Consider the following 24,121-nt stretch of genomic DNA (forward strand, 5'->3'; position numbering starts at 1 on the left):
TTAAATTTGTAATTTTGTATTCCCGCAAAAACGGTCATTCCATTGGCAATGCCCCAAATACGTCACGATTCATGTTTATTTGTTTCTAACCATTCACGTTTGTTTAGAACATTGTCACGAATCTTGACATCACAACTATCAAGGCCAAACATGTCGCGTTTTTCTAGCGACATATTTAAAAAAATATATTTTTAAAATTTATATATGAAAACATTTCTCCACAATATCCATATTGATTTTGAAAATACAATTAATTATTCTTAATCCATTTTATATATTTTAATCGGTATTCGTAGTATGCGATATTTCCATATTATTTACGAATATGCTTCCTGGACTGAAGCGCAAGACTTAGAGAAATCACCTTACCTGCTGCGCAACAAAAATTATCAAGATACGCTGCAATCGGAATACCAGTGCAGTTCCCTATGCACCACTGGGCAAAGTAAGGAAATGATGAATAATAATTTTTAAAAACTTTTCTCAATGACTCGAGCCATGTAAACACACTGGCTTGTCAAAGCCCTCGATCAATATCAGTATTGAAAATCGAAAACTACTTAAAACTATTATTCCCGGAATGTCGACTTTCTGTAGACTGGCAACTTTTGCATAGACCCGCCAACATCTGTTGCACTTTCAATATGAAAATTAAACGATATTTCATACTTTGCTATGGCTAATTTTCTTCACAGGGCCATTTTCCGCCCCTCGATTGATATCTCCACGGCTCTCCTAGAAGACTTGAGCCGCTTTTGGTCTATAAATCTCTTCATGTGCACCTCGTACCTGGACATCTTCTTTTTTGTTTGCTGTAACAGCGGAAAATAAACAAATTATGTAATTTTTTTTCCGCAATAAACCATGTATCAAACACTAGTTCTAAAAATATGGCTAAATACACCCGCGCGTCACGGTGCTGTGTAGTCACTACACATTAAAAAAATAAGAGATTTAAAAAGGGAAAAATGGAATATTTATAGGGAATGGCTTTAATTAACCATAATTTAATTCAAAGATGATAATATTTCAAATCTAACTGCTGAAAACATGAAAAAACTATTGGGTATCGCTAACGACTCGGGCGAAACGTGCATCCGCGCCAATTTCCCGAGAGCTACTGAGTAGCTATATAGTATTGGACTAGGTGACTGACTGAGAGTATACTTTTGATGATATTTGTAATTTATCCCCGATTTCCGATAAAATGCTTTTTTTGTGCCTAATAAGTACTTATTATTTAATAGTAAATTATTTCAGTCAATACGTAAATGTGTAATGGAGGAGTGCTGAAAATCTAAACCCAATATTTATAAAGATATTATAGTTATTAGACGCACTGTGTACTAGCTACACATCACCGGGGAGGGAGGGTTAAAATGACAGCTGTCAAACTAATGTCACCAGAGACGAGAAATTACTGATCACAGATCATGTACCGATCAAATCGATTTGATCAGTTTTTTCAGTGCATTTAAGAAAATTATTTACTAAAAAATAAGACATTAAATACTTTTTTCATGAACAACACATGAATTATTTTTTTATTCCATCGATTTACATTGATCAATTTGTCCCATCTCTAACCTGATGAAGAGACGGGTACGTCTCGAAACCAGTAGACATAGAAAACTCTGTAAGTGGTTATATACAAATAATTTATAACATTTAGTACGCATATTTTCAATTTAGAGTTGTTAATAACCATATTTCAAGCGGGAATATAAGATTATAATAAAAAAAATACTTTATAGTTTTATTCCACTTTTATTTATAATTATTTTATAAATTTTTTACCAGTGACAGGGTTACGTCGTGACCCTGACGAAAAAATTATAAATTATATATTAATATAATTACAAATTATATACTAATAAAATAACTAATAAAGTATTTTTATTATTATAATTAAAATGCAGTTCCACCAAGAAATGTCAGTAGAAAAACTCAAGGGAATACAAGAGTTGAATAAAACCATATTGCAAGTGCTATAATCCGAGAACTGGAATATTAAGAGTTGTCAAACAACCATATTTCAAGCGCTATAATCAGAGAACACACGAGTTGGAGACTCAAACAACCGAGAGAATAAAATAACACCTCACCTTGGACATTTCTACTTCACACGTCGATTTAGGTCGAACGACGTAGTCCTTACTAGAGGGCATAGGAACTCTGGCGCGCGCCACCCACCCCTTGTCTCCGGGCCGCAGTGCCCTGAAAATAAACAATATTAAATAAAAAAAATTATACTGCGTCGAATTCACCAAGCTAACAGGTCCAATAAAACAAACATTTTTAGTTCGACATCGCAATCAACGCAAACGGTAAAAAAATCTTAAGGAAGGGAACGAAGAACTACAAACATTGGGATAAACTCAAAATATTGAACTGATGGTGCACAGGGCACTGAATTGGCATACGAAGGTAAGTTCGAAATTCAATTGGCATACGAAGGCAAGTTCAAAATTCAATTTTTCAATTGGCATACGAACTTTCGTATGAATTTCGAACTTACCTAAGTTTGAAATTCAATTCAAAGTAACAAAAATGATCGAGACACGATGCGCCTGGTTCACCAATGCAGTGCCCTATGCACCATCAGGTGCGGAAAGGAAACACTACTGATGATGGACCATGACGATAAACAATCGGCATTCACTTGGCAACACTTCACAATGAATTAAAATTAAAATTAAAACAGTTTTTGTATCAACAATGTTTTGAGTATGTCCAAATGTTTGCAGACAGGCTGGATTTTCTCCCTAGGGAGTTATTTAGATATAAATTTGTTGCAACAGAGAGGGAATACGTTTTTGAGAAGGGAATATGAAAGTCTAGGGCTTATGACCTGTTGTTGGCTGGTTTAAGTGGCCACTTTACACACTGTGTAACATTCACCATTCTGCCCACGTTTTAACACCCACATTTCCTCAACTCTACCATCTGTTGACTTTTGAAAAGTAAAAGCACTGAAACCTTTATCATGCGGGTGAGATTTATCCGGCTGAACCAAATCACCTACTAGGCAATGCCAGAAAATTTTTATAATTTTTATACTTCTTCTTTTACCAGTTAGTTTAATTCAACAATGTTTTGAGTATGTACAAATGTTTGCAGACTGAATGGATTTCCTCCCTGGGGAGTTATTTAGATCAACAGAGAGGGAAAACATTTTAGAGAAGGGCTCTTTTACTTCACAAAAGTCAACAGATGGAATAATTGAGGAAATGTGGATGTTTAAACATAGGCAGAATGGTGGATTTTACAGTGTGTATAGTGGTTATATGGTCATAAGCCCTGCAAATGCATAGACTTCAATATTCCCTTCTCAAAAATGTTTTCCCTCTCTGTTGCAACAAGTTTAGGTTTGTGTATCGCCCGTCGACGGGACGAGTGCTCCCCAGAAACTACAGTCGACATAAAGTTTTTGTTTTTTATAATAATTCATCACAAACGGTGTTCACTAACTTCTCGTCGGACTGGCCCCCGATGTGCATCTCCTTGCTGCGCTTGCTGCTGCTGGGCGCGTCCCTCTCCGCCTCCTCGTCGAGCCGCTTGCGCGACGCCGCCGACATCTGCGCCATGTCGCGCTCCAGACGCTCCTCCCGGGACATGGCTGGAAGAGATACAAAAACAGAACACAGTTAAATTAAGAAAAATAATACATATATATACTTACTGTTAACTAATTTTCATTATTTGTTTTTAACAATAATTTGTTGATACCATTTTTTTTATACTTATAAGTATATGAAAATGTATTTATTTTTTTGTTTGAATTCTTTACAAGTTATTTACAATTTGCTTTTTAATTCAATTACTTTTATTATATCCATTTAATTTTTTTTTTCTTTTATACTATGTAAAGTTTCACTTTTTATTTTGCATGGCAATATGCTTCTTATTGTTTCTAAATGCATACAAAAAAGCGTTGTTTATCTTTTAAATTTTTACGCACTATGTTTGTACTTACCTGTATATTTTTTGTAAATGCCCCTTGGGCGTATTGTCAAATTAAATAAATAAATAAAATAAAAAAAATAGTAAAATCAGTATGGGTAAAATCATGAGACTTGAGACTTAAAGTAATATCTTTTTACTTTTTAGCTGTTGCACAAAAACTAAATTTATGAAACTGTCGCGCGCTTATATAGGTAAATTCATGCACGTATGTATAGGTAAATTCATGTTTCCAAACGTTACACTAAACACAGAAATGATAGCAAATTTAGAGGTGTTTAAGTTTAAAACTGCGTCGACACTTGGGAGTTCAAAATATGGAATCAAAATACAACATTGCATTGCGTAAAAACTTGTATAATCGATGTTCCATCATTACTGGGACAAGTAAAATTCAATATTCCGACTCGTAGATTGAGAAACAATGAAGTACTGTTCATCGATCAGCCTAGAACAAACTATGGCCTAAATTCTCCAATGACCCGCCTTTGTCGTATTGTTAACTCGAGACAAGATCTGGACTTTTTTGGTTTAAGTTTACAACGATTTAAACGAGCACTAAATAAATAGTCCAGATCTTGTCTCGATGTCCCTTATGTTTGTCAATGCTTCTTTTCTTGTAATATTTAAACCTTATAAATTGTATACATGGACAATGTCCGTTAATAAATAAATCTGGGCTTGGAGGAGGGGGATTCAGCAAAATGTAAATTCTCGCCTTCCACACAGTAGTCAGCCTCCAAATGACGAACGTGTAAATAAGCACTGACCTTTGTAATCGGCGCTCAGGTTGAAAATCGGCCGAGCCCACTCGGAAATGAGCCTCCCGGCGCGTTCCCTGTTTTGCTTGGTCTCCTTCGGATGCTTGTACAGATACATGACGGCCTTGCCGACGCCGGACTGCTTCAGGTACGACTTGTCGATTGTCGGAAACTACGAGAGAAAACATTAGGTATTGCAGTCAATTGGTAGAATTCCATATTGAAATTTGGAAAGGTATCCAAAATTAAATACGGTAAAACCCCTGTTTAACGTTTTTCAAGGGAGCAACAAAAAAAGTGTAAAACCGAGGAAAATTTTAAAGTGAGGAAATGAAAAATGTATAGAAAGAATGAAATTTCATTAAAATATAATTATTGTACAAGACTATACTAAATATACTGCAGAAAAATTGTAAGAACTGTCATGATCGGGGATTATTCATATTTACCAAAGAAATATTTTGTATTTTTTCAAACAATACTGCAAAGTGTTATTTTTTATTGAATTAAAAAAAAAAACAAGCATAAATCATTTTATCTAGGTACTTAACCTTAAAAAACACGAAAATAAAATTTTGAATTTGAATAAAATGTATACAACGATTTTTTACCTAAAAATTGGGAAATTTTATTTATATGGTATCACTTTTTTTAGTATGGCACCACAAAATTTCAAATGTCATTTACATCACGGCAAAACTGTTTCACATTTTTATGATAACCGTTTAAACAATCTTCTTTCCAAATTATGTTTATAACTTCAAATAACTTTCTGCATCGTAATTTATTGATGTGAAGACTTTAATCTTCCTAAACATGAGTCAACCGCGTGTCACGATTTAGTAAAATGTCAAAATAAGACACTTAAACAGAATGGTCAATTACACTGAACCAACTTTGAATTTAGTTTGAGACAACAATTTACGCATTTTGATTGATTTGACCTTGATTTTATTCACCATTTTGGGCAAACGCAGCGGCGCGCGGCTCGGCGTCTTTTGACAGATCTAATGAGTTGCGAAAAAATTCCAACGTAAAATTGGGGTTTTGGAAAACGTAAAAAACGTTGATTGGGGGAATATTTGAATGAGAATGTATGGAAACAATGGGACCTAAATATTTTGGCGTAAAAAGCGGGGTTTTCTTTCTTTCTAACAAACAAAACAAAAAAATCTCCCAATAACAAGAGTAACACGAAATACAGATCCGACGGGAGTATCGAGAACACTCCTTTTATTTTTCATTCTTAAATGCATTTTCGAAATTCGTAATAAACTTTGATTAAAACAAAAAAAATATTTAACAATATTTTGAGCTTTTTTTGTAGACAAGGACTGGATTCAACTGCCCGGGAAGCTGTTTATATTAACATATTACAACAGAGATGAAGAACATTTAAGAGAAGTCCAGGCATCTACAGGGCTTATGACCTGTCAATGGCTGGTTTAAGTGGCCACTTTTACACACTGTGTAACATTAACTATTCTGCCTATATTTGAACATCTATATTCCTTCAATTCTTTCATCTGTTGATGTTTGTGAAGTTAAAGAGCTGAAACCTTTATTTATGCGGGTGAGATTCATCTAATTGAATTGTTTCACCTACATACTAGGCGACGCCTGAAAATATTATTTTTTCAATTTCTATACTTCTTCATGGACCAGGTAATTTATCAACAATATTTTTTTATTATACAAAATTTTACTATACAAATATTATACAAATTTTATATACAAATTATACAAAATTTATCAACAATATTTGTTAACAAGATGGGGGTTAAAAATATATATAAAAAACTTACATCCTGCAGTAGCTTGAGTATGCTCTCCCTGATGAGGAGACAGGGAAGCGCCCTGTTGGGCATCGGCGCCAGCCAATCGCAGAGCACGTTCAGCACGTTGTGCTCGAGGAAGGCCAACTGGAGATCCTTCTTGATCAGCTGCGACATGGCGCGCTTCAGCATGGAAATCTTCTTCACGGCCGGTTGGTTCAGCTTTATCAACTCGCGGTCATCCTGAAGGAAAGACTTGCATTACTAAAGAAAGACTTGCATTACTAAAGAAAGACTTGCATTACTAAAGAAAGACTTGCATTACTAAAGAAAGACTTGCATTACTAAAGAAAGACTTGCATTACTAAAGAAAGACTTGCATTACTAAAGAAAGACTTGCATTACTAAAGAAAGACTTGCATTACTAAAGAAAGACTTGCATTACTAAAGAAAGACTTGCATTACTAAAGAAAGACTTGCATTACTAAAGAAAGACTTGCATTACTAAAGAAAGACTTGCATTACTAAAGAAAGACTTGCATTACTAAAGAAAGACTTGCATTACTAAAGAAAGACTTGCATTACTAAAGAAAGACTTGCATTACTAAAGAAAGACTTGCATTACTAAAGAAAGACTTGCATTACTAAAGAAAGACTTGCATTACTAAAGAAAGACTTGCATTACTAAAGAAAGACTTGCATTACTAAAGAAAGACTTGCATTACTAAAGAAAGACTTGCATTACTAAAGAAAGACTTGCATTACTAAAGAAAGACTTGCATTACTAAAGAAAGACTTGCATTACTAAAGAAAGACTTGCATTACTAAAGAAAGACTTGCATTACTAAAGAAAGACTTGCATTACTAAAGAAAGACTTGCATTACTAAAGAAAAACCCAAACTCATGAATGAGAAACATGTTCCGGTTGACAGGTTCGTGAGAACGTATTTTGCGGACGATAAGACGGATCGGAAAATTTGAGTTTGAGAAGGGAATACGGAAGTCTAGGCATTTACAGGGCTTATGACCTGTCATGGCCAATTTTCAATTCATTTATTTAAAATAACATCTACATTACAAACTAAAATTCAAGATGTACATATTATAAAAGGAAAAAAAATACACGAAAGAGACTCATGTCAAAGTAGTAGGAGAATCCTGCTCCGGAAAACCCCTTCGGATACATGGAACAGATCAACATTCAAAGCAATTTTATTCAGCATAAATTACAACAGAGATGGAGAACATTTTAGAGAAGGGAATATGGAAGTCAAGGCATTTACAGGGCTTATGAACTGTCATTGGCTGGTTTCCTTTACCACCTTTAAATCCAATATTTGGACCCTGCCAGGAATCAAGCTATGACGAACATGCCAACCGCTTTGGTTTGGTTCTGTTTCTCCGCCCTGACACGGGATTGACATTATTATAATAATTAGCGTACCTCGGCCGCCGTCTTCATGTTCTGAAGCAGTTGCGCAATGAGGTCATCGTTGTCGTTGATGATGTCGATGTCCCTTCGCTTCTTGCGACGCGTCCGCTCCTCCTTCTTCCTCAGCAGCATGATCTCGAAGTCGGACATGCCCGCTTCCCGGCTGCAACGCGAACAACATTGTTAGGCAAAGTTCACAGTTCCGGAAATTCAGGGAATGTAACAAAAAAAGGTGCCGCGGAAGTTTCATTGCCTCGCACTTCCCCAAAAGCAAGAAATCCAAGAAAGATTTTTAATTGAATTATTCATCATTTTCGCATTCATTATTTAACAGCATTTCTGAATTCATCGATTTCATATTTTTTATCAATCATCGTTTTTGCATTTACCATTTTATCATTCATCATTCATTCTTTTTAAGCATTTTCACATTCACCATTTTATTATTCATCGTTTTTGCATTTACCATTACACTATTCATCATTTTCGCATACATCATTCATTCGTTTTCAGCATTTTATAATTCATTGTTTTTACATTTACCATTACACTATTAATCATTTCCGCATACATCATTCATTCTTTTTCATCATTTTCGCATTCATTATTTTTACATTTACCATTACACTATTCATCATTTTCGCATACATCATTCATTCGTTTTCAGCATTTTAAAATTCATTGTTTTTACATTTACCATTACACTATTAATCATTTCCGCATACATCATTCATTCTTTTTCATCATTTTCGCATTCATTATTTTTGCATTTACCATTACACTATTAATCATTTCCGCATACATCATTCATTCATTTTCAGCATTTTCACATTCATAATTTTTGCATTTACCATTTTATCATTCATCATTTTTACACTCGCCATTGAATTATTTAACAGCATTTCTGAATTCATCGATTTCATATTTTTTATCAATCATCGCTTTTGCATTTACCATCTTATCATTCATCATTGCCGTATACATCATTCATTCTTTTTAAGCATTTTCGCATTCATCATTTTATTATTCATCGTTTTTGCATTTACCATTACACTATTAATCATTTTTGCATACATCATTCATTCTTTTTCAGCATTTTCGCATTCATCATTTTTGCATTTACCATTACACTATTCATCATTTTCGCATACATCATTCATTCATTTTCAGCATTTTCACATTCATCATTTTTGCATTTACCATTTTTCTTAATTTCACTATTCATCATTTTTCATAATTTGCATATTCATTTTTCATGACTCATTTTTCATCATTTTGAAATTCATAACTTTTCACATTTTGAGCTTTCATTAATCATCACTTCACTTGGGCATTTATCATTTTTTACATCCGTACATTTAGCAGAAGCTAACGCTAATAAAATTTTATTATGAATCCACAATACAAATGCTAATCATCCATTACTATGGTCACAATTTAACAATCGGATAATTTCAAAACATTTTTTAATATAATATAATTTGCTGACCTATTAAGGTCTCTCTCGGGTTCCACTCCATCGTCGGAATCTGCGTCATCTTTCTTATCCTCTCCTTCTTCCATGGGCTCTGCGGACGGATCCGCTGCCTCGGCTGCTTCTTTGATCGACTCATCCTCACCCTCGTGATCAGAGTCTATCAGACCTGCCACCCGTTTCTTCTTAGGGGCGTCTCCTGAAAATCAAACACATTTAAGATGGATACAACCTAATAATAATGCGTAGCCGATATTTCGAATAACCGACATTACCAAATAATCTATATTATAAAAATGAAATTCACGTCGTAGAACAAATTTGTAAAACTCGTCAGTCCCAACTTTGTTCAGGGAACAGTTTTTACTTCAGTGACGACCTCAAATGAAGTTTTTTTCAATACATTTAAAAAAAAAATAATACAACACAGTAGGAATTACCAGTTTTACACACATATCTATATCTACATAAAAGGCAATATTAGTATGTGTGTCGATAGACTAAATAACTGCTGGGCCGATTTACGTGTTTTTTTGCAAAATGATGAACTTTGCACTGGGCATATTTATGGCACTTAAAATCTTCATCTGATCAATAGAAAAAAAGTTGGGAGCGTAGATGTTTTATTTATCGACCACCAGGGCTGTATTCGATGAGAATGCATATACAGTAAAACCCCCTTTCTACGTTTTTCAAGGGGCAAGAAAAAAAGTGTAAAACAGAGGAAAACGGCAGAGTGAGGAAATAAAAAAATGTACGGAAAAAAAATGGAATTACATAAAAATTTAATTAATTTGTTACACTAGTGTAAATATACTTAGAAAAAAATTATAAAAATGGTGATAATTGGTGATTGTTAATATTTTTTTTACCTATTTTCAATGATTTCACTAATCTGTTTTATTTGATTTAAAATTATTTTATGTGTAAATAAAAACTAACTAAAGTATAATTTTGAATTTGCATATAATAACATACAATATTTTTTCCTCTAAATGTAGGTGATTTTTTTTTTTTATGGTATTTTTTTTCATCAATAAAAACAACCGTCATATTTACATCGCTGCAAAATTGTTTCACACTTTTAAAAAAATGTATTTGAATATTTACAAACATATTTTTTTTTATGGATCCATTGGTCAAATTGGTAATAATGAGGTTTTATTTTAAGGGTAGGAGTGGAATTATATTAAATATAGAATTATTCATAACACCCCTCTAACCTGTTTCACCTATTTCTCCCTCGTGATCCGAGTCAATGAGCCCGGCCACATGTTTCTTCCTGGGAGATTCAACTACAAAAAAATACACCTCGCTGTTAAACACATTTCACTACCCATAAATGTCATTCTTCGACAAAAAAAAAAACCAAAACGATTTATAAAAGTGCGTATGTCCAATACGTCCGAGCCTACTTTACAAGGCATCAGGCTCTCGACGTGCTGGACGTCCACCGCTGACTGCTCGTCGGCAGTTCGTGTCAAAACTACGGGACGCGAACCTGACTTGAGAGGATCCACGGGAGCTGGCAGCCGGCAGAGATGCCCGGAGGATCTTCGTGGACACCATATGCTCCAACTAGGGAGCGGACATGGAACGATGATAATATGTCCGAGACAAGTAGAATGTGCTCATAATTTTTACTTTGCACAACATTACACATTTATTTACGGACTCATTCAGTCCATTTAGTTACAATATTATTATTAACATATTATAACAGAGATGAAGAACATTTAAGAGAAGGTAATATAGAAGTCTAGGCATATACAGGGCTTATGACCTATCAATGGCTGGTTAAGGTGGCCAATTTACACACTGTGTAACATTCACCATTCTGCCCATATATAAACATCTATGTGCCTTCAATTCTTTCATCTGTTGATGTTTGTGAAGTTAAAGAGCTAAAACCTTTATTTATGCGGGTGAGATTCGTGCAATTGAATTATTTTACCTACATACTAGGCAAAGCCTGAAAATGTTATTTATTCAATTTCTATACTTCTTCATGGACCAGGTGGATGGACAGGTCATAAGCCCTGTAGATGCCTAGACTTCTATATTACCTTCTCTTAAATGTTCTTCATCTCTGTTGTAATATGTTGATATAAACAGCTCCCCAGGGAGTTGAATCCAGTCCTTGTCTACAAAAATTTGGACAAACTCAAAATATTGTTGACAATATTATTAATTTATTTTTTTAGAAAGACTTGCACCAAAAAAGTCCAGATCCCATATCGAGTTTACAATGCGACACAATCGGAACATTGGTGCACGCGAGCCACAGTTTGTGCTGTGCTGATCGCACATCATTATTTCAAAACCGGCAGATCCGAACACTGAATGCCACTTGTTTAAGTTTTAAAAAATATCGGACGGCAAATTGAAATTAATTTAACAATGTTTTGAGTATACCCAAATGCTTGCAGACAGGCTGGATTTGGAGTATAGGGAAGATAGGGAGTTATTCGGATCTAAATTGGTTGCAACAGAGAAGCAAAACATTTTCGAGAAGGAAATATGGAAGTCTAGGCATTTACAGGGCTTATGATCTGTCATTGGCTGGTTTAAGTGGCCACTTTACGCACTGTGAAACATTCACCATTCTATCCAAGTTTAAACATCCACATTTCCTCAACTCTTCCATCCGTCGACTTTTGTGAAGTAAAGGAGCTGAAACCTTTATCGTGTGGGCGAGATTCATCCGGCTGAAACAATCACCTACTAACGCCTAATTTTTTTTTTCAATTTTTACCAGCCAGCTAATTCAACAACGTTTTGAGTATGTCCAAATGCTTGCAGACAAGCTGGATTTCCTCCCTAGGGAGTTATTCAGATTTTAATTTGTTGCAACAGAGACGGAAAACATTTACTTCACAAAAGTCAACAGATGGAAGAGTCGAGGAAATGTGGATGTTTAAACATGGCAGAATGGTGAATGTTACACAGTGTGTAAAGTGGCCACATAAACCAGCCAATGACAGGTCATAACCCCTGTAAATGTTTAGACTTCCACATTCCCTTCTCGAAAATGTTTTGCTTCTCTGTTGCAAAAAAATAGATCCGAATAACTCCCTAGGGAGGAAATCCAGCCTGTCTACAAGCATTGGGGTATACTCAAAACATTGATAAATTAATTTCAATTTGCCGTCCAATATTTTTTAAAACTTAAATTTCAATGTTCAGATCTGCCGGTTTTGAAATTTTAATGACTTCCACATTTAGAACTAAAATGAATGCTGCGATTCTCGTAAGTCTGGTCGTGTCGAAAGCGGAGACAGCCGAAGGGCATGTATGACAAGACGTGGAAGAAGCTAGGAATGTATGTCGGGGTAGACGTGTGCGGCGGTCTATCATCTCTGCAGTGGTATTAGTAAATTCCATCTTGAACTAATTTTTGATGAAAATAAATAATTATGCATACCGTCATCATCAGAATCTGAGAGGACATCTCGGTTGCGTTTCTTAGTTCTACCGATAGATCCCGAACCACTTCTAGATTTCCGGGATCCACTTCGAGACCTGAAGCACAAAATAAAACAATTGATTTTCTTCATATTATTTCAATACAGTGGAATCTGTATAAAGTTTTCACAATCATTCAGTCCCAAAACCATTTACAGTAAAATCGCCTTTTTACGTTTTTCAAGGGGGCAAGAAAAAAAGTGTAAAACTGAGGAAAACGGTGAAGTGAGGAAAGGAAAAATGTATGGAATTACATAAAAATAAAATTAATTTGTTAGACTATAGCGTACGAGGCGTGGCAGAAAAGTAATGAGACTGGCAACACTGCAAGCGATCTGGCAACACTGCGTTGTTGCCCTTTATAGAGCATGTGTATCAGTAACCTCCTATAGCCCAGTGCGAGTTTCAACTCCTTACGTTAACCACGTGATTTTTGTGGCTGCTATTAGTGAAGTTGTGTTTTGGTTGTGTCACGCAAAATGGAACAGCGGAATTCGGAGCAACGTTGTGCCATTAAATTTTGTGTTAAGCTTGGAGAATCGGCAAGTGTGACGTTTGAAAAGTTAAAACAGGCCTATGGGGAATATTCTTTATCCCGAGGACAGGTTTTTCGGTGGCACAAATCATTTTTGGAAGGCAGAGAACACGTTGAAGACGAACATCGTTCAGGGAGGCCTTCAACTCCGAAAACCGAACGCAAAATTAGGAAATCCTACGATTTTGCCATTTTAAAATGAATGTTTTTTTTAATCAGGCAATAATAAAAAAACAACATATAAATTAGATAACAACAATATGTTCTAAAGGTATTTCTGTTAAAAAATATGCTTTAAAGTTTTATGAAACTAAAATATAATTACTTTTAGACCGGCAGATTACGCCATTTCAAATTTAGACTAAACGTTAATTGGGGGGAATATTTGAATGAGAATGAATGAAGAAAAATGGGTCCTGAACATTTCAGTGTAAAAAGCGAGGAACGTAAAAATGGGTTAACAAATTACAACAGGGATGGAGCATACCTTAAATAAGGGAATATGGAAGTCTAGGCATTTACAGGGCTTATGACCTGTCATTGGCTGGTTTAAGTGGCCACTTTACACACTGTGTAACATTCACCATTTTGCCTATGTTTGAACATCCATATTTCTTCGATTCTTCCATCTGTTGATTTTAGTGAAGTTAAAGAGCTGAAACCTTTTTTGTTGTGAAGAGATTCATTGACTGAATTATTTCACATACTAGGCAACGCCTGAAAACAATTTTCAACTTTCAATTTTCAAAAATTTGTTAATCTTAATGGCTCCCGAGGGGGTGAAATCCAGTCTTTTGTCTACGAACATTTGGACATATTCAAATATTGTTAAAATGGGGTTTTACTGTATAAAAACATAATTCGCATACACTGGAACCTCGATTTAGTTTCAGAGAAGAGAAAAAAATTTAATCTAACATTAATTTAACAATGAACCAACCATGTCGGGGATCGAACCCGAGACCTCTTGCATCGAGGCAAATTCGCTGACCATTACACCACGAGGCGGACATAATTTGTTACAGTTAATTGGGCAAAATTAAAAAAACCAACTTACCTGGAACGTGATTTGCTGCGTGATTTAGATCGAGATCTGAAAATATAATTAAGCATTAGTACATATATATATGTGAGTCGGCTTCGTGGTGTAATGGTCAGTGCGTTAGCCTGCCATGAAAGAGGTCTCGGGTTTGATTCCCGACATGGTTGATGTGAAATATTTATTTGAATGGGCGTTTTCACACTATGTATATAAATATATATATTTAGTTGGATAATTTATATAGCGCCATTTTTGAGAAAATCACCTCAAGGGCGCTGTACAGTGAATAAATATCCCAGTACGTCTTGCAGCTACAGAGCGCATGGACGGTTGGGATTCTAGTTCCTCGTTTTAAATTAAGATCAATCAAAAGTTATAACAGATAGGAGCTAGATTACAGGACGTCTTGCAGCTACAGAGCGCATAGACAGTTAGAAATTTAGCCTCCATTTACACATTTTAAAAATTGACAAATAAGTTTATTGTATTAATTATATTTAAGAAAAAAAAAATATGAGTAATAAAAAGGAGTAAGATTACAACACGTCTTGCAGCTACTAAGCGTATAGACGATTGGAATTCTAGACCCCATTTACAAAATTAAGGTTTTTCTAAGTTGATATATGAAAGCTAGATAACCAATCATCGTGCAGCTACAAAGCGCATGGACGAGTAAAATTCCAGCAAAGTTAAAATGATATCAATAAATTTACAAAAAATAGAGCATAGTAGTAAATTTGTCAAGCGTTCATGCCAAGAAGTAAGCAATAAAAAACTAAATAAGCAAAACACTGTTTCAACTTCATGGTTAACAATGTGAGATAGATGTCCGAAGAGAAGCTTTTGTAGATAGTAGGTAGATACCGTCGCCATGTGGCCCACTGGGGGCACTGCTGATAATTTCTGGAAACGCACGTGTACAGTGTACACACTAGAATATTTTGTAGTCCCTGAACTGGTACCTGAAGCGCAAGCCTGATCATCTTACCTGTATGTAACAAAAATGATCAAGATACGCTGCAATTGGTGTACCAATGCAGTGCCCTATGAACCATTAGGTGCGGAAAGGGAACGATGATGATGATAATTATATATTCATTCAAAATTACACTCGTTTACATATTCATGAATGAACAAATTCTACAAAAAACTCGATCGTAGGTACTTAACCTTAAAAACACGAAAATAAAAATTTGAATTTGCATAAAATGCATTCAATGATTTTTTCCATAAATGTTGGGAAATTTTGTTTATATGGTATCACTTTTTTTAGTATGGCACCACAGAATTCAACTGTCATTTACATCGCGGCAAAACTGTTCTACACTTTTATAACTAAACAATCTTCTTGTGATTCCAAATTATGATTATAACTTCAAATAATATTTATATTGTCAAAGATTTCAACTTTCTGCATAGTAATTTATTGATGTAAAGACTTTATTCTTCCTAAACATGCGTCGACCGCGTGTCACAATTTAGTAAAATGTCAAAGTTAGACACTTAAACAAAATGGTCAATTACACTGAACCCACTTTGCATTTAGTTTGAGACAAAAATTTACACATTTTTTTATTTACCTTGATTTTATTCACCATTTTGGGCAAACGCGGCGGCGCGCGACTCGGTGTCTTTTGACAGATCGAATGAATTTCGAAAATTTTTCAACATAAAACCGGGGTTATGAAAAACGTTAATTGGGGAAATATTTGAATGAGAATGTGTGCAAAAAAAAGGGAGCATAGTGGTCTAAAAACAAAGTTTTTTATTAATTATAAATTTTAACTTCTTTTAAACAAATAAAAATTAAAAGCATCAAAGGTGTAACAAAAATATCCACATTTTTTTTACACATTATAAAAATCTCAAGTCATTAGTTGTTTTTTGTAAATAGTTCTACCTAAATAATACCACTCACCCGCTTTTAGCTGATCCACTCCTACTGCGTGATCTGGAACCGGAACGGCTTCTGGATTTTTTGGACCGACTTCGAGATTTTCTCGAGCCACTTCTTGATCTTGCCGAACCACTTCTCGACCTGGCGGAGCCACTACGAGAGCGTCTCGATCCACTTCTTGATCGTCTCGATCCACTTCTAGATTTCCTCGACCCGCTACGCGATACCCTCGACCCACTTCTGGATTTTCTAGATCCGCTTCGTGATTTTCTCGAACCACTTCGTGATTTTCTCGAACCGCTACGAGATTTTCTAGATCCACTCCGTAATCTTCCAGATCCGCTTCGTGATCTTCTAGATCCACTTCGTGATCTTCTAGATCCACTTCGTGATCTTCTAGATCCACTTCGTGATCTAGATCTGCTTCCTGATTTTCCGGACCCACTTCGTGATTTTCTAGAACCACTTCGTGATTTTCTAGAACCACTTCGTGATTTTTTAGATCCGCTTTGGGATTTTCTTGATCCTATTTTTGAAACCCTCGAACCACTTCTTGATTTGACCGATCCACTCTTGGACTTACGGGTCAAACTTCTAGACTGTGCGGAACCACTTCTCGACTTGATAGATCCACTTCTTGATCTTATGCCATGGTCTGCGTCTGATTTATCTCGGTGATTTTCTACGGATCGCGATCGGGATCTCAGATTTCTAGTTCTTTCTTTAATTGACTTTTTAAGATTATCCTTTTCATTTTTGTGCATCTCCCTCTCTTTGGAATTTTCTTCAGCGGCCTCGCTATTTGCGGAGACATCGGCCGATTTGATTGGAGACTCATCGGGAGTTCTCGACCTAGACTTTGAATTGACATGAACTGAGCCACTTTTGGATTTCTTGGAATGAATGCTGGTTTGTGAATGAGATCGCGATTTAGAGTTGGGGGACAGCGACCTTATCGAGTTAGATTTTCTTGATCCAGATTTGGATCTGGCCGAATGTGACCTCGATTTGATGGAACCTGATTTGGACCTGGCTGAACCTGATCTAGACTTTCGAGAACCAGATCGTGATATTATGGAGCCAGACCTTGATTTGATGGACCCAGATTTTGATTTTCTCGATCCAGATCTCGATTTAATCGACCCAGATTTCGATTTTCTCGACCCAGATCTTGATTGAATCGACCCAGATTTTGATTTTCTTGACCCAGATCTTGATTGAATCGACCCAGATTTTGATTTTCTCGAGCCAGATCTCGATTGAATCGACCCAGATTTTGATTTTCTCGACCCAGACCTTGATTTTCTTGACCCAGACATTGATTTTCTCGAGCCAGACCTCGATTTTCTCGATCCAGATCTTGACTGTGGGGTGCCTGATCTGGATTTTACCGACCCCGAGCCAGATCGGGATCTGCGTGAGCCAGATCTTGATCTGCGTGAGCCCGACCTCGATCTCTGTGAGCCAGATCGAGACCTAGATTTGGAATGCGACTTAGAATGCCTCGAACTGGAGTGTGACCTAGCCGAGACTTGACTTCCGGAAGGCGATTGACTGACTGCCTTTGTTGGCGAATCTGTAGGAGACCGAGATCTGAAAAAGTATACATTTTTTTTATTTCGTAGAGTAGCAGATATATAAAAATAATTTTACATAATGTGTTCAAACATGGGATTTATTTAATAAATTATTCAACACACATTTTTAGGCTTGTATACATTTATTTATTTATTACTTTTTATTGCCTTGTATTATGTGATTTTTTTTAAGCCAAATATTACTACTATCCATGTAGTTGGATAATTTATAAAGCGCCATTTTTGTGACAACATTCACCTCAAGGAGGCCTCCCTTGCCGAAGTAAGCAACCATTTGTTTTTTTTAATATTTTTTTTTTTTTAATTTTCTTCGTTCTAAATATTTTTTTTAAAATGTCTTTTTGCTCATACTGATCATCGTGGTTTCGGATATGACAGGGTTTAAAGAACACCCTGTACATAAAAACCTACCTACCTAAATAATCGCGTAATTTAAAACCGTCTTTTAATCTTGCAAAAACGGAATTAAATTATACACCGCAAACTTAGCATTTTCCATTGAGTTGGTGAAGCATAATTACAAATCTCACAATACTTTTTTACAATAAGTTTTTTGCAAATATCTCTGTAACTCCTTCAATGGAGATTTCAAGTTTGCTTCGAATACCCTCGTGTGTTATATTCAAAGCTGTAGATGTTCAACAAAATGAAATGAAGGAATATTTACCTTGACTTTACAGAAGACGGAGAAGCGGTGCCCTGTTTGCTAGAGGAGGCAATGCTCTGGACAGATCTAGCGGGAGATACTGAACCTAGAAAGATTACATAAAAAATCACCATTACAAATAGCTGAATAAAAAAATACAAGAATAAATAAGCACACACTTCAGGGCCTCGATTGTGATGGGAAGATAAAGACGTCATACCTTCACCTTGACAGTATAGTTGAAGATAAATTCTCTCTAGCGATTACAAAGATATACTATCGACCCTCCACCTTCAAGTTTTGTGTAGGTACATTGATATGAAACAAGGTGAAGCGTACGTCACGGTACAAATATCTACGCTCTAAAATAATTTAACTTCAGTATGACGTCATAGTTGAAGATAAAAGTCTCCGACGGGTCTAGAACCCCTCGATATGTTTATCTACGCATTAAAAGAGTCAAAAATTTTATCCCACGAAGCAATTTTTCCTTTAATTATGATTTATCAAAAATTTTAATCGTTTTGAGGTTGGCACTTTTTTTATGAGAGAGAAATAAGTCAATTTCGAAGTTGAATTAAATTCCGACATGGCTGTCAGCTTAATAAAACGAACGCCTAGATGTCAAAATAATGTCGCTAGGTTCTGTCCTATTAACATATAAGAGTATCTAGGCGTTAGGAAGTTACCACTGTAAAAAAATTATTTATTTATTATATTTTTACTAGAGACCTATATACGTACAATGATTTAGAAACTACCTTGAATATATCTTCTCTTCAAGACCGTCGAAATAAATCCGACCTTATAGTCCTAGTTAAAATTCTCAACTCACTCTTTGATGCGCCTGAACTACTGAGCTTGATAAAATTAAATATCCCAACTAGAAGCCTCAGACAAAACTTACTCTTTCATACCGATAACCATAGAACTAACTTCGGTTTTTATTCCCCTATGCCCAGAATTCTTTGGTCTGCCAACAAACATACCTTGGTCTTGATTTCTTCGATAACAAGTTGTCTTCATTCAAACGATCACTGAATCAAATTCAATTATAAACATCTCTCTCCCGCTTCCAGTCCCACAAAGTCTACTATAAACCATAGTCTTTCTAATTTTTTTATAATAATTTTCTATATATAAATGTGTCCATAAAAATGCCCATTGGGCGTATATATAAATAAAAAAATAATGTGTAATAAACAACGCGTAAGTAAATAAATTTTAATTTTATGTTTGATGTTTACGTTTACATTTATTGCATACTACAAAAAAATATTTATGTAATAATAATATTTCAGTAATTCATGAAAATGCTTAAATTTATTTTAAAAATACAAATCATTACCATTTTTAGAGGCGGGGGAAGGTGATCTAGATCCAGAAGATCTGGAAACAGACCTGGATCTAGATTTGGAAGCTGTAGATCTTGATTTGTTCATTATTTCGCCACCAGAGTCTGTAAAATTCAAGTGAACAAAAATCATCAAAAACCATTCCACCACGATTGTAATGGGTAATTTGTTCAAATAATCATCGATGGGTTATCACTAAAGTCCTTGCAACGCGACTGGGTTGAAGATGTAAAATATAGTGTACTTTTTTGTATGGAGGAATAAGCTGAGGTAATCGGCTAGTTTCATCGTTCACTGGGAATGGGCAGGGTGCTGGGCGCAATATATAGATATTTTTTTGTAGGAAGATATAAAGTTAAAATTGTAATTTATAAACAAATACGTTTATTTCTCTTTTTATACATCTTTAGCTTTTTAATCTTTTTTTCAATTGAATATGTTCTGTAACTTGAATTATAAAAATAAACTTTTATTTTATTAGTTGGTTGGAAGAAATTCCGTTTGGCAATAAGCCCGCCAATGTACAAATAACATTGTGTACAAAAAGTTAAATAAATAAAAAAATATACGTCGCGAAACGTAAATATTTTGACATTTAATATTAGGTGTTCACTGATGTTGCATTGCGATCGCGAATACGATAAACAACCACGGTGAGAAATTGTTATCACGTCAATAGTTATTTGTGATTGAGCTACAGATGAACAAAGAAATTTTCGCATTTCTCAAATATTGGCACCATACACAGAGAAGCATATTATAATGTTTGACGCGACATTCTAGGAAGACTTTTGATGTACCGTGTAAATAACGAAACTCGATATTCCTACAGGTTGATTCCGAGAAATATGACAAACAAAGTAGCCCAGTAATTACAAGAATTTATGGGGGAACATCGCAATATTCAGGAAACGTTTTTCAGATGCGTCTGTCAAAACAAAAAACATCGATAGGATTATTGATTATAGGAAAATAGCTGGTGTATCATTTTTCTTTAACTTTGACTGTAATGCTCATACCGCCTTTGGATCAGGAGCTCTTATTTCATATTTTTAACAGTTAAAAGTCCAGAATAAGCTATTAAAACAAGCTTCACGTACATTTGAAAATTATGCCAAACAAAAAAATACAGACGAATATTTTTCAATTTGTTTCGCTTTTCGCTAGTTTACTTCATGTAAATTTAACAGCGAAGAGCAAGTAAATACAGTTCCATGTTGAATTTTTGACAATTCAATGCTACAAAACGAGAACGTAATGCTTTAGAGGCATTTTTCTGGCGGCGGCGAATATTTGTGAGGTTAAGTATGGAAACAAAACAGAATTATGAAGAAACAAACCGCTGTGCCGGGAAAACATGAAAGTTATGTTATTTATCATTTCAAAAATAAAAATGAGACACTTACCGGCATCCTCGTCCATTATTTATATTTTGAAACTTACAAAACGAGAAAATCGGTGTGATGCACCTTGGTAAAATCGTAAAACTAGCGTTGGATTCATTGTACGTTATTTAGTCGAGTCGAATATCGAATAGTGTTATCAGAATATTTAAATACCGATATTATAAGCATTCAACGCGAAAGTATATATTATGTAATAATATTACGAAACCCACTACATCCAGACTTTTATGCTCTGTTCATCGATTATAGTAATGAAAAACGTATTTTCGTTTATATAAATTATAAAAATACATACTAAACTCCCTCTCTAAACACTAGCATCTTGCTCCATTAAAGAAATGCAAACGTCTAGCATTTATAAAATACCTAGGTTATGTAAAAAAAATATCGTATACATATGTATGTATAAAAAGAATGTATTTTTATTAACTATTCAATTTTTTTTTAACTTAAATGTTAACAAAGTACTTACGTATTTCATAAATCGTATTGGAAAACTAACTGTTTTCCCAAATACAGAAATGTTTTTTTTAAATGAGGTTGATGCAGAATTTTTTTTTTATTTCACTGGTAGGTAATTAAATGTACCCCTTTAGAAGTAGGATTTTTTTGCTTAAATAAAATTTTTGTTTATCAACCAAAAACAGATTTTTTAAAAATATTTATTTTGAGCATAGTACATAAAATATTCAAATGAAATTTCGGCCGGCAGTTTAAAGCTGTACTATTTATAATGTGTATGGTTGTTTTTTTTTTGTGCAAAAGTTGGGATTTGTTGTAGTGTGGAAAATAAACAAATTAAAAAAATAAAAAAATAAAAAATTATCATAGAATGTTGTGATAGATTTCTGGTTTCCGGAAAGCCAATGCACCAATCAGTGGAATTCTCTTACTTTGAGTAATTTTAAAATTACAAAACTTTTTAATAAAGCACAGCGCTAGTACGACAAATAACAATACATTCAAACAATGTTAGCTTAGTTTGATAGTCTATTCGAAATGGTTCTCATTTGTTTAGAATCCATGTCTGGGGCTCTGCCAGGTGCGAATGTTGGCTTGAGGAGGAAGAAGATCTAAATCATGTTTTCTTTGGATGCCCATAAATGATTGTTATCCTGAGTTCCTATCTGAGCTCTCTGATATCGGTATCCTATCCCCTAATCATAATTTAACTCTCTTGTCCCCACCCAATAAACATATATTAAATTTTTTATGTAAATATGTAGTCATAAATAGTATTAAGTTGTAAATAAGTTATATATTATCTAAAGTATATGTAATATTAAATACTAACACACTAACTTGTAAGACGTGTTGGGATATTGTAAAACGCCCTCGAGGTGATTTTTACAAAAATGACGCTATATACATTATCCACAATAATAATAGCTGCTTCAATATGTAAATTTTATCAACTATTAAATATCTAAATTTAGTAAATGGGGTCTAGAATTCCAACCGTCCATGCGCTCAGTGGCTGCAAGACTTGTTGTAATCTAACTTGTATTTTAATAAACTTGTTTTTTATTTAGTTTTTTAAAATATCACTTAAGCCCTAACCTTTATTATCTACTAAGATTAAGATTACTTAATGTCCATGCGCTCTGTAGCTGCAAGACGTGCTGGGATATTTATTTATTGTACAGCGCCCTTGATGTGATTTTCACAAAAATGGCCCTATATAAATTATCCAAATACATGTAAATATATATATAACACATGTGTCAATATTTAAATAAGTCAATCTCAAACTTGACACTGGCTAGAACACCCCAGTTAGGGGTGAAAAAAGCCAAACAAAAACTATGAAGAAGAAACAAATCAAAAATGTACAAAAACCACTGAACTTCCTTATTATAACGAGAAGAATAGCAATGATTTCGAATAGGGTTTTTTAATTCTAGTCTTTTTCCCTATGAAAGTGATAAGTTTTGAAATAAATTCAGTTTGAAATATTTAACTTCAGTTTTGTAATGGTGGTAATGCACATAGTGCAGGTACACCAAACTAAAATCAGTGGCCCTTCAGGTTGTTAAACATTCATGTCAATAAAGAGTTAGGTAAAAAAAAAAAAAAAACAATAATTAGTTCTTATAAAATCGAATAAAATTAATGCACCGTTCCATATCGATATATTGAAATAAATGGCACAACACTAAACAAAATGCACATTATTGATTTGCTCTTTGGTGTTGCCCGTATTTTAAAAAAATATTTTCCGTTTTGTAAGGGACTTAACCTTTTCAATTGTCTATTTTTATGCCACCCGAATCCATTATTATAATGAAATAAAAATAACTGCGTGAAATGAATCAGGGCTAGTGTATTTTGAACGCTCTCGTAGTGCTGGTAGCATTTTTAAGGCAGATTGGTGAATGTTACACAGCGTGACCACTAAAACCAACCAATAACATATTGTAAGCCTCTTGTGAGCTTGGACTTTCATGCTCCCTTGTCCAAAATGTTCCTTTTGTAATATGCCTTTTTTTATATTGATATTTTGTTTTGTATGCTTAGTGTACGCTATTGGTTTTTAGATATATTGATTTCCTAAGAATTGAAGGCATTATTTGTTATGTATATATGAGGGAATTCCAAATTCGCTTTTGTTCAAATAGTAAAAATGTAATGTCACGTCGGTGCATAATTTGTTTTTAAAAATAGTATTTCGGCAAAATACGATTTAAGTCATTTAAAAATAGCCAGTGGGATATGAAATAAATGCAAGGAATGTTACAATTTTTTTTACATTCATTTCATAACGTATTGTA

General features: G+C 34.5%; 1 protein-coding gene across 4 annotated transcripts; it reads right to left on the bottom strand.

The window, feature by feature from the left end:
• Nucleotides 1-567: 567 nt before the first annotated feature.
• On the bottom strand, nt 568-21,661 carry LOC148283802 (uncharacterized). Of its 4 annotated transcripts, XM_088243215.1 has the most exons (14): nt 21,351-21,661; nt 19,938-20,048; nt 18,611-18,695; nt 16,367-17,938; nt 14,464-14,499; nt 12,831-12,928; nt 10,630-10,701; nt 9,422-9,605; nt 7,945-8,095; nt 6,530-6,742; nt 4,734-4,896; nt 3,472-3,619; nt 2,106-2,217; nt 568-812 (listed from the first exon to the last, which is right to left on the bottom strand). In XM_088243215.1, the coding sequence occupies exons 1-14, from the start codon at nt 21,364-21,366 to the stop codon at nt 690-692; spliced, it is 3,084 nt and encodes a 1,027-aa protein (XP_088099341.1). In that variant the 5' UTR covers nt 21,367-21,661; the 3' UTR covers nt 568-689. The 4 variants fall into 4 exon arrangements, with proteins under 4 accessions (XP_088099341.1, XP_088099342.1, XP_088099343.1 ...); XM_088243216.1 differs by lacking the exon at nt 14,464-14,499; XM_088243217.1 differs by lacking the exon at nt 10,630-10,701.
• Nucleotides 21,662-24,121: the final 2,460 nt, after the last annotated feature.

This window comes from Micrasema longulum, unplaced genomic scaffold, assembly GCF_059751315.1.
Source record: "Micrasema longulum isolate JH-2025_06_02 unplaced genomic scaffold, ASM5975131v1 h1tg000196l, whole genome shotgun sequence".
Classification (NCBI taxonomy): Eukaryota; Metazoa; Arthropoda; class Insecta; order Trichoptera; family Brachycentridae; genus Micrasema; species Micrasema longulum.

Excerpts from the sequence above, each read along its gene's own strand:
- LOC148283802 (XM_088243215.1), bottom strand. Across the intron at positions 9,606-10,629 it reads GGGAGAAATAGGTGAAACAG|GAGACGCCCCTAAGAAGAAA; the intron begins GTTAGAGGGGTG and ends TTTGATTTTCAG. Across the intron at positions 3,620-4,733 it reads CCTGAGCGCCGATTACAAAG|CCATGTCCCGGGAGGAGCGT; the intron begins GTCAGTGCTTAT and ends TATCTCTTCCAG.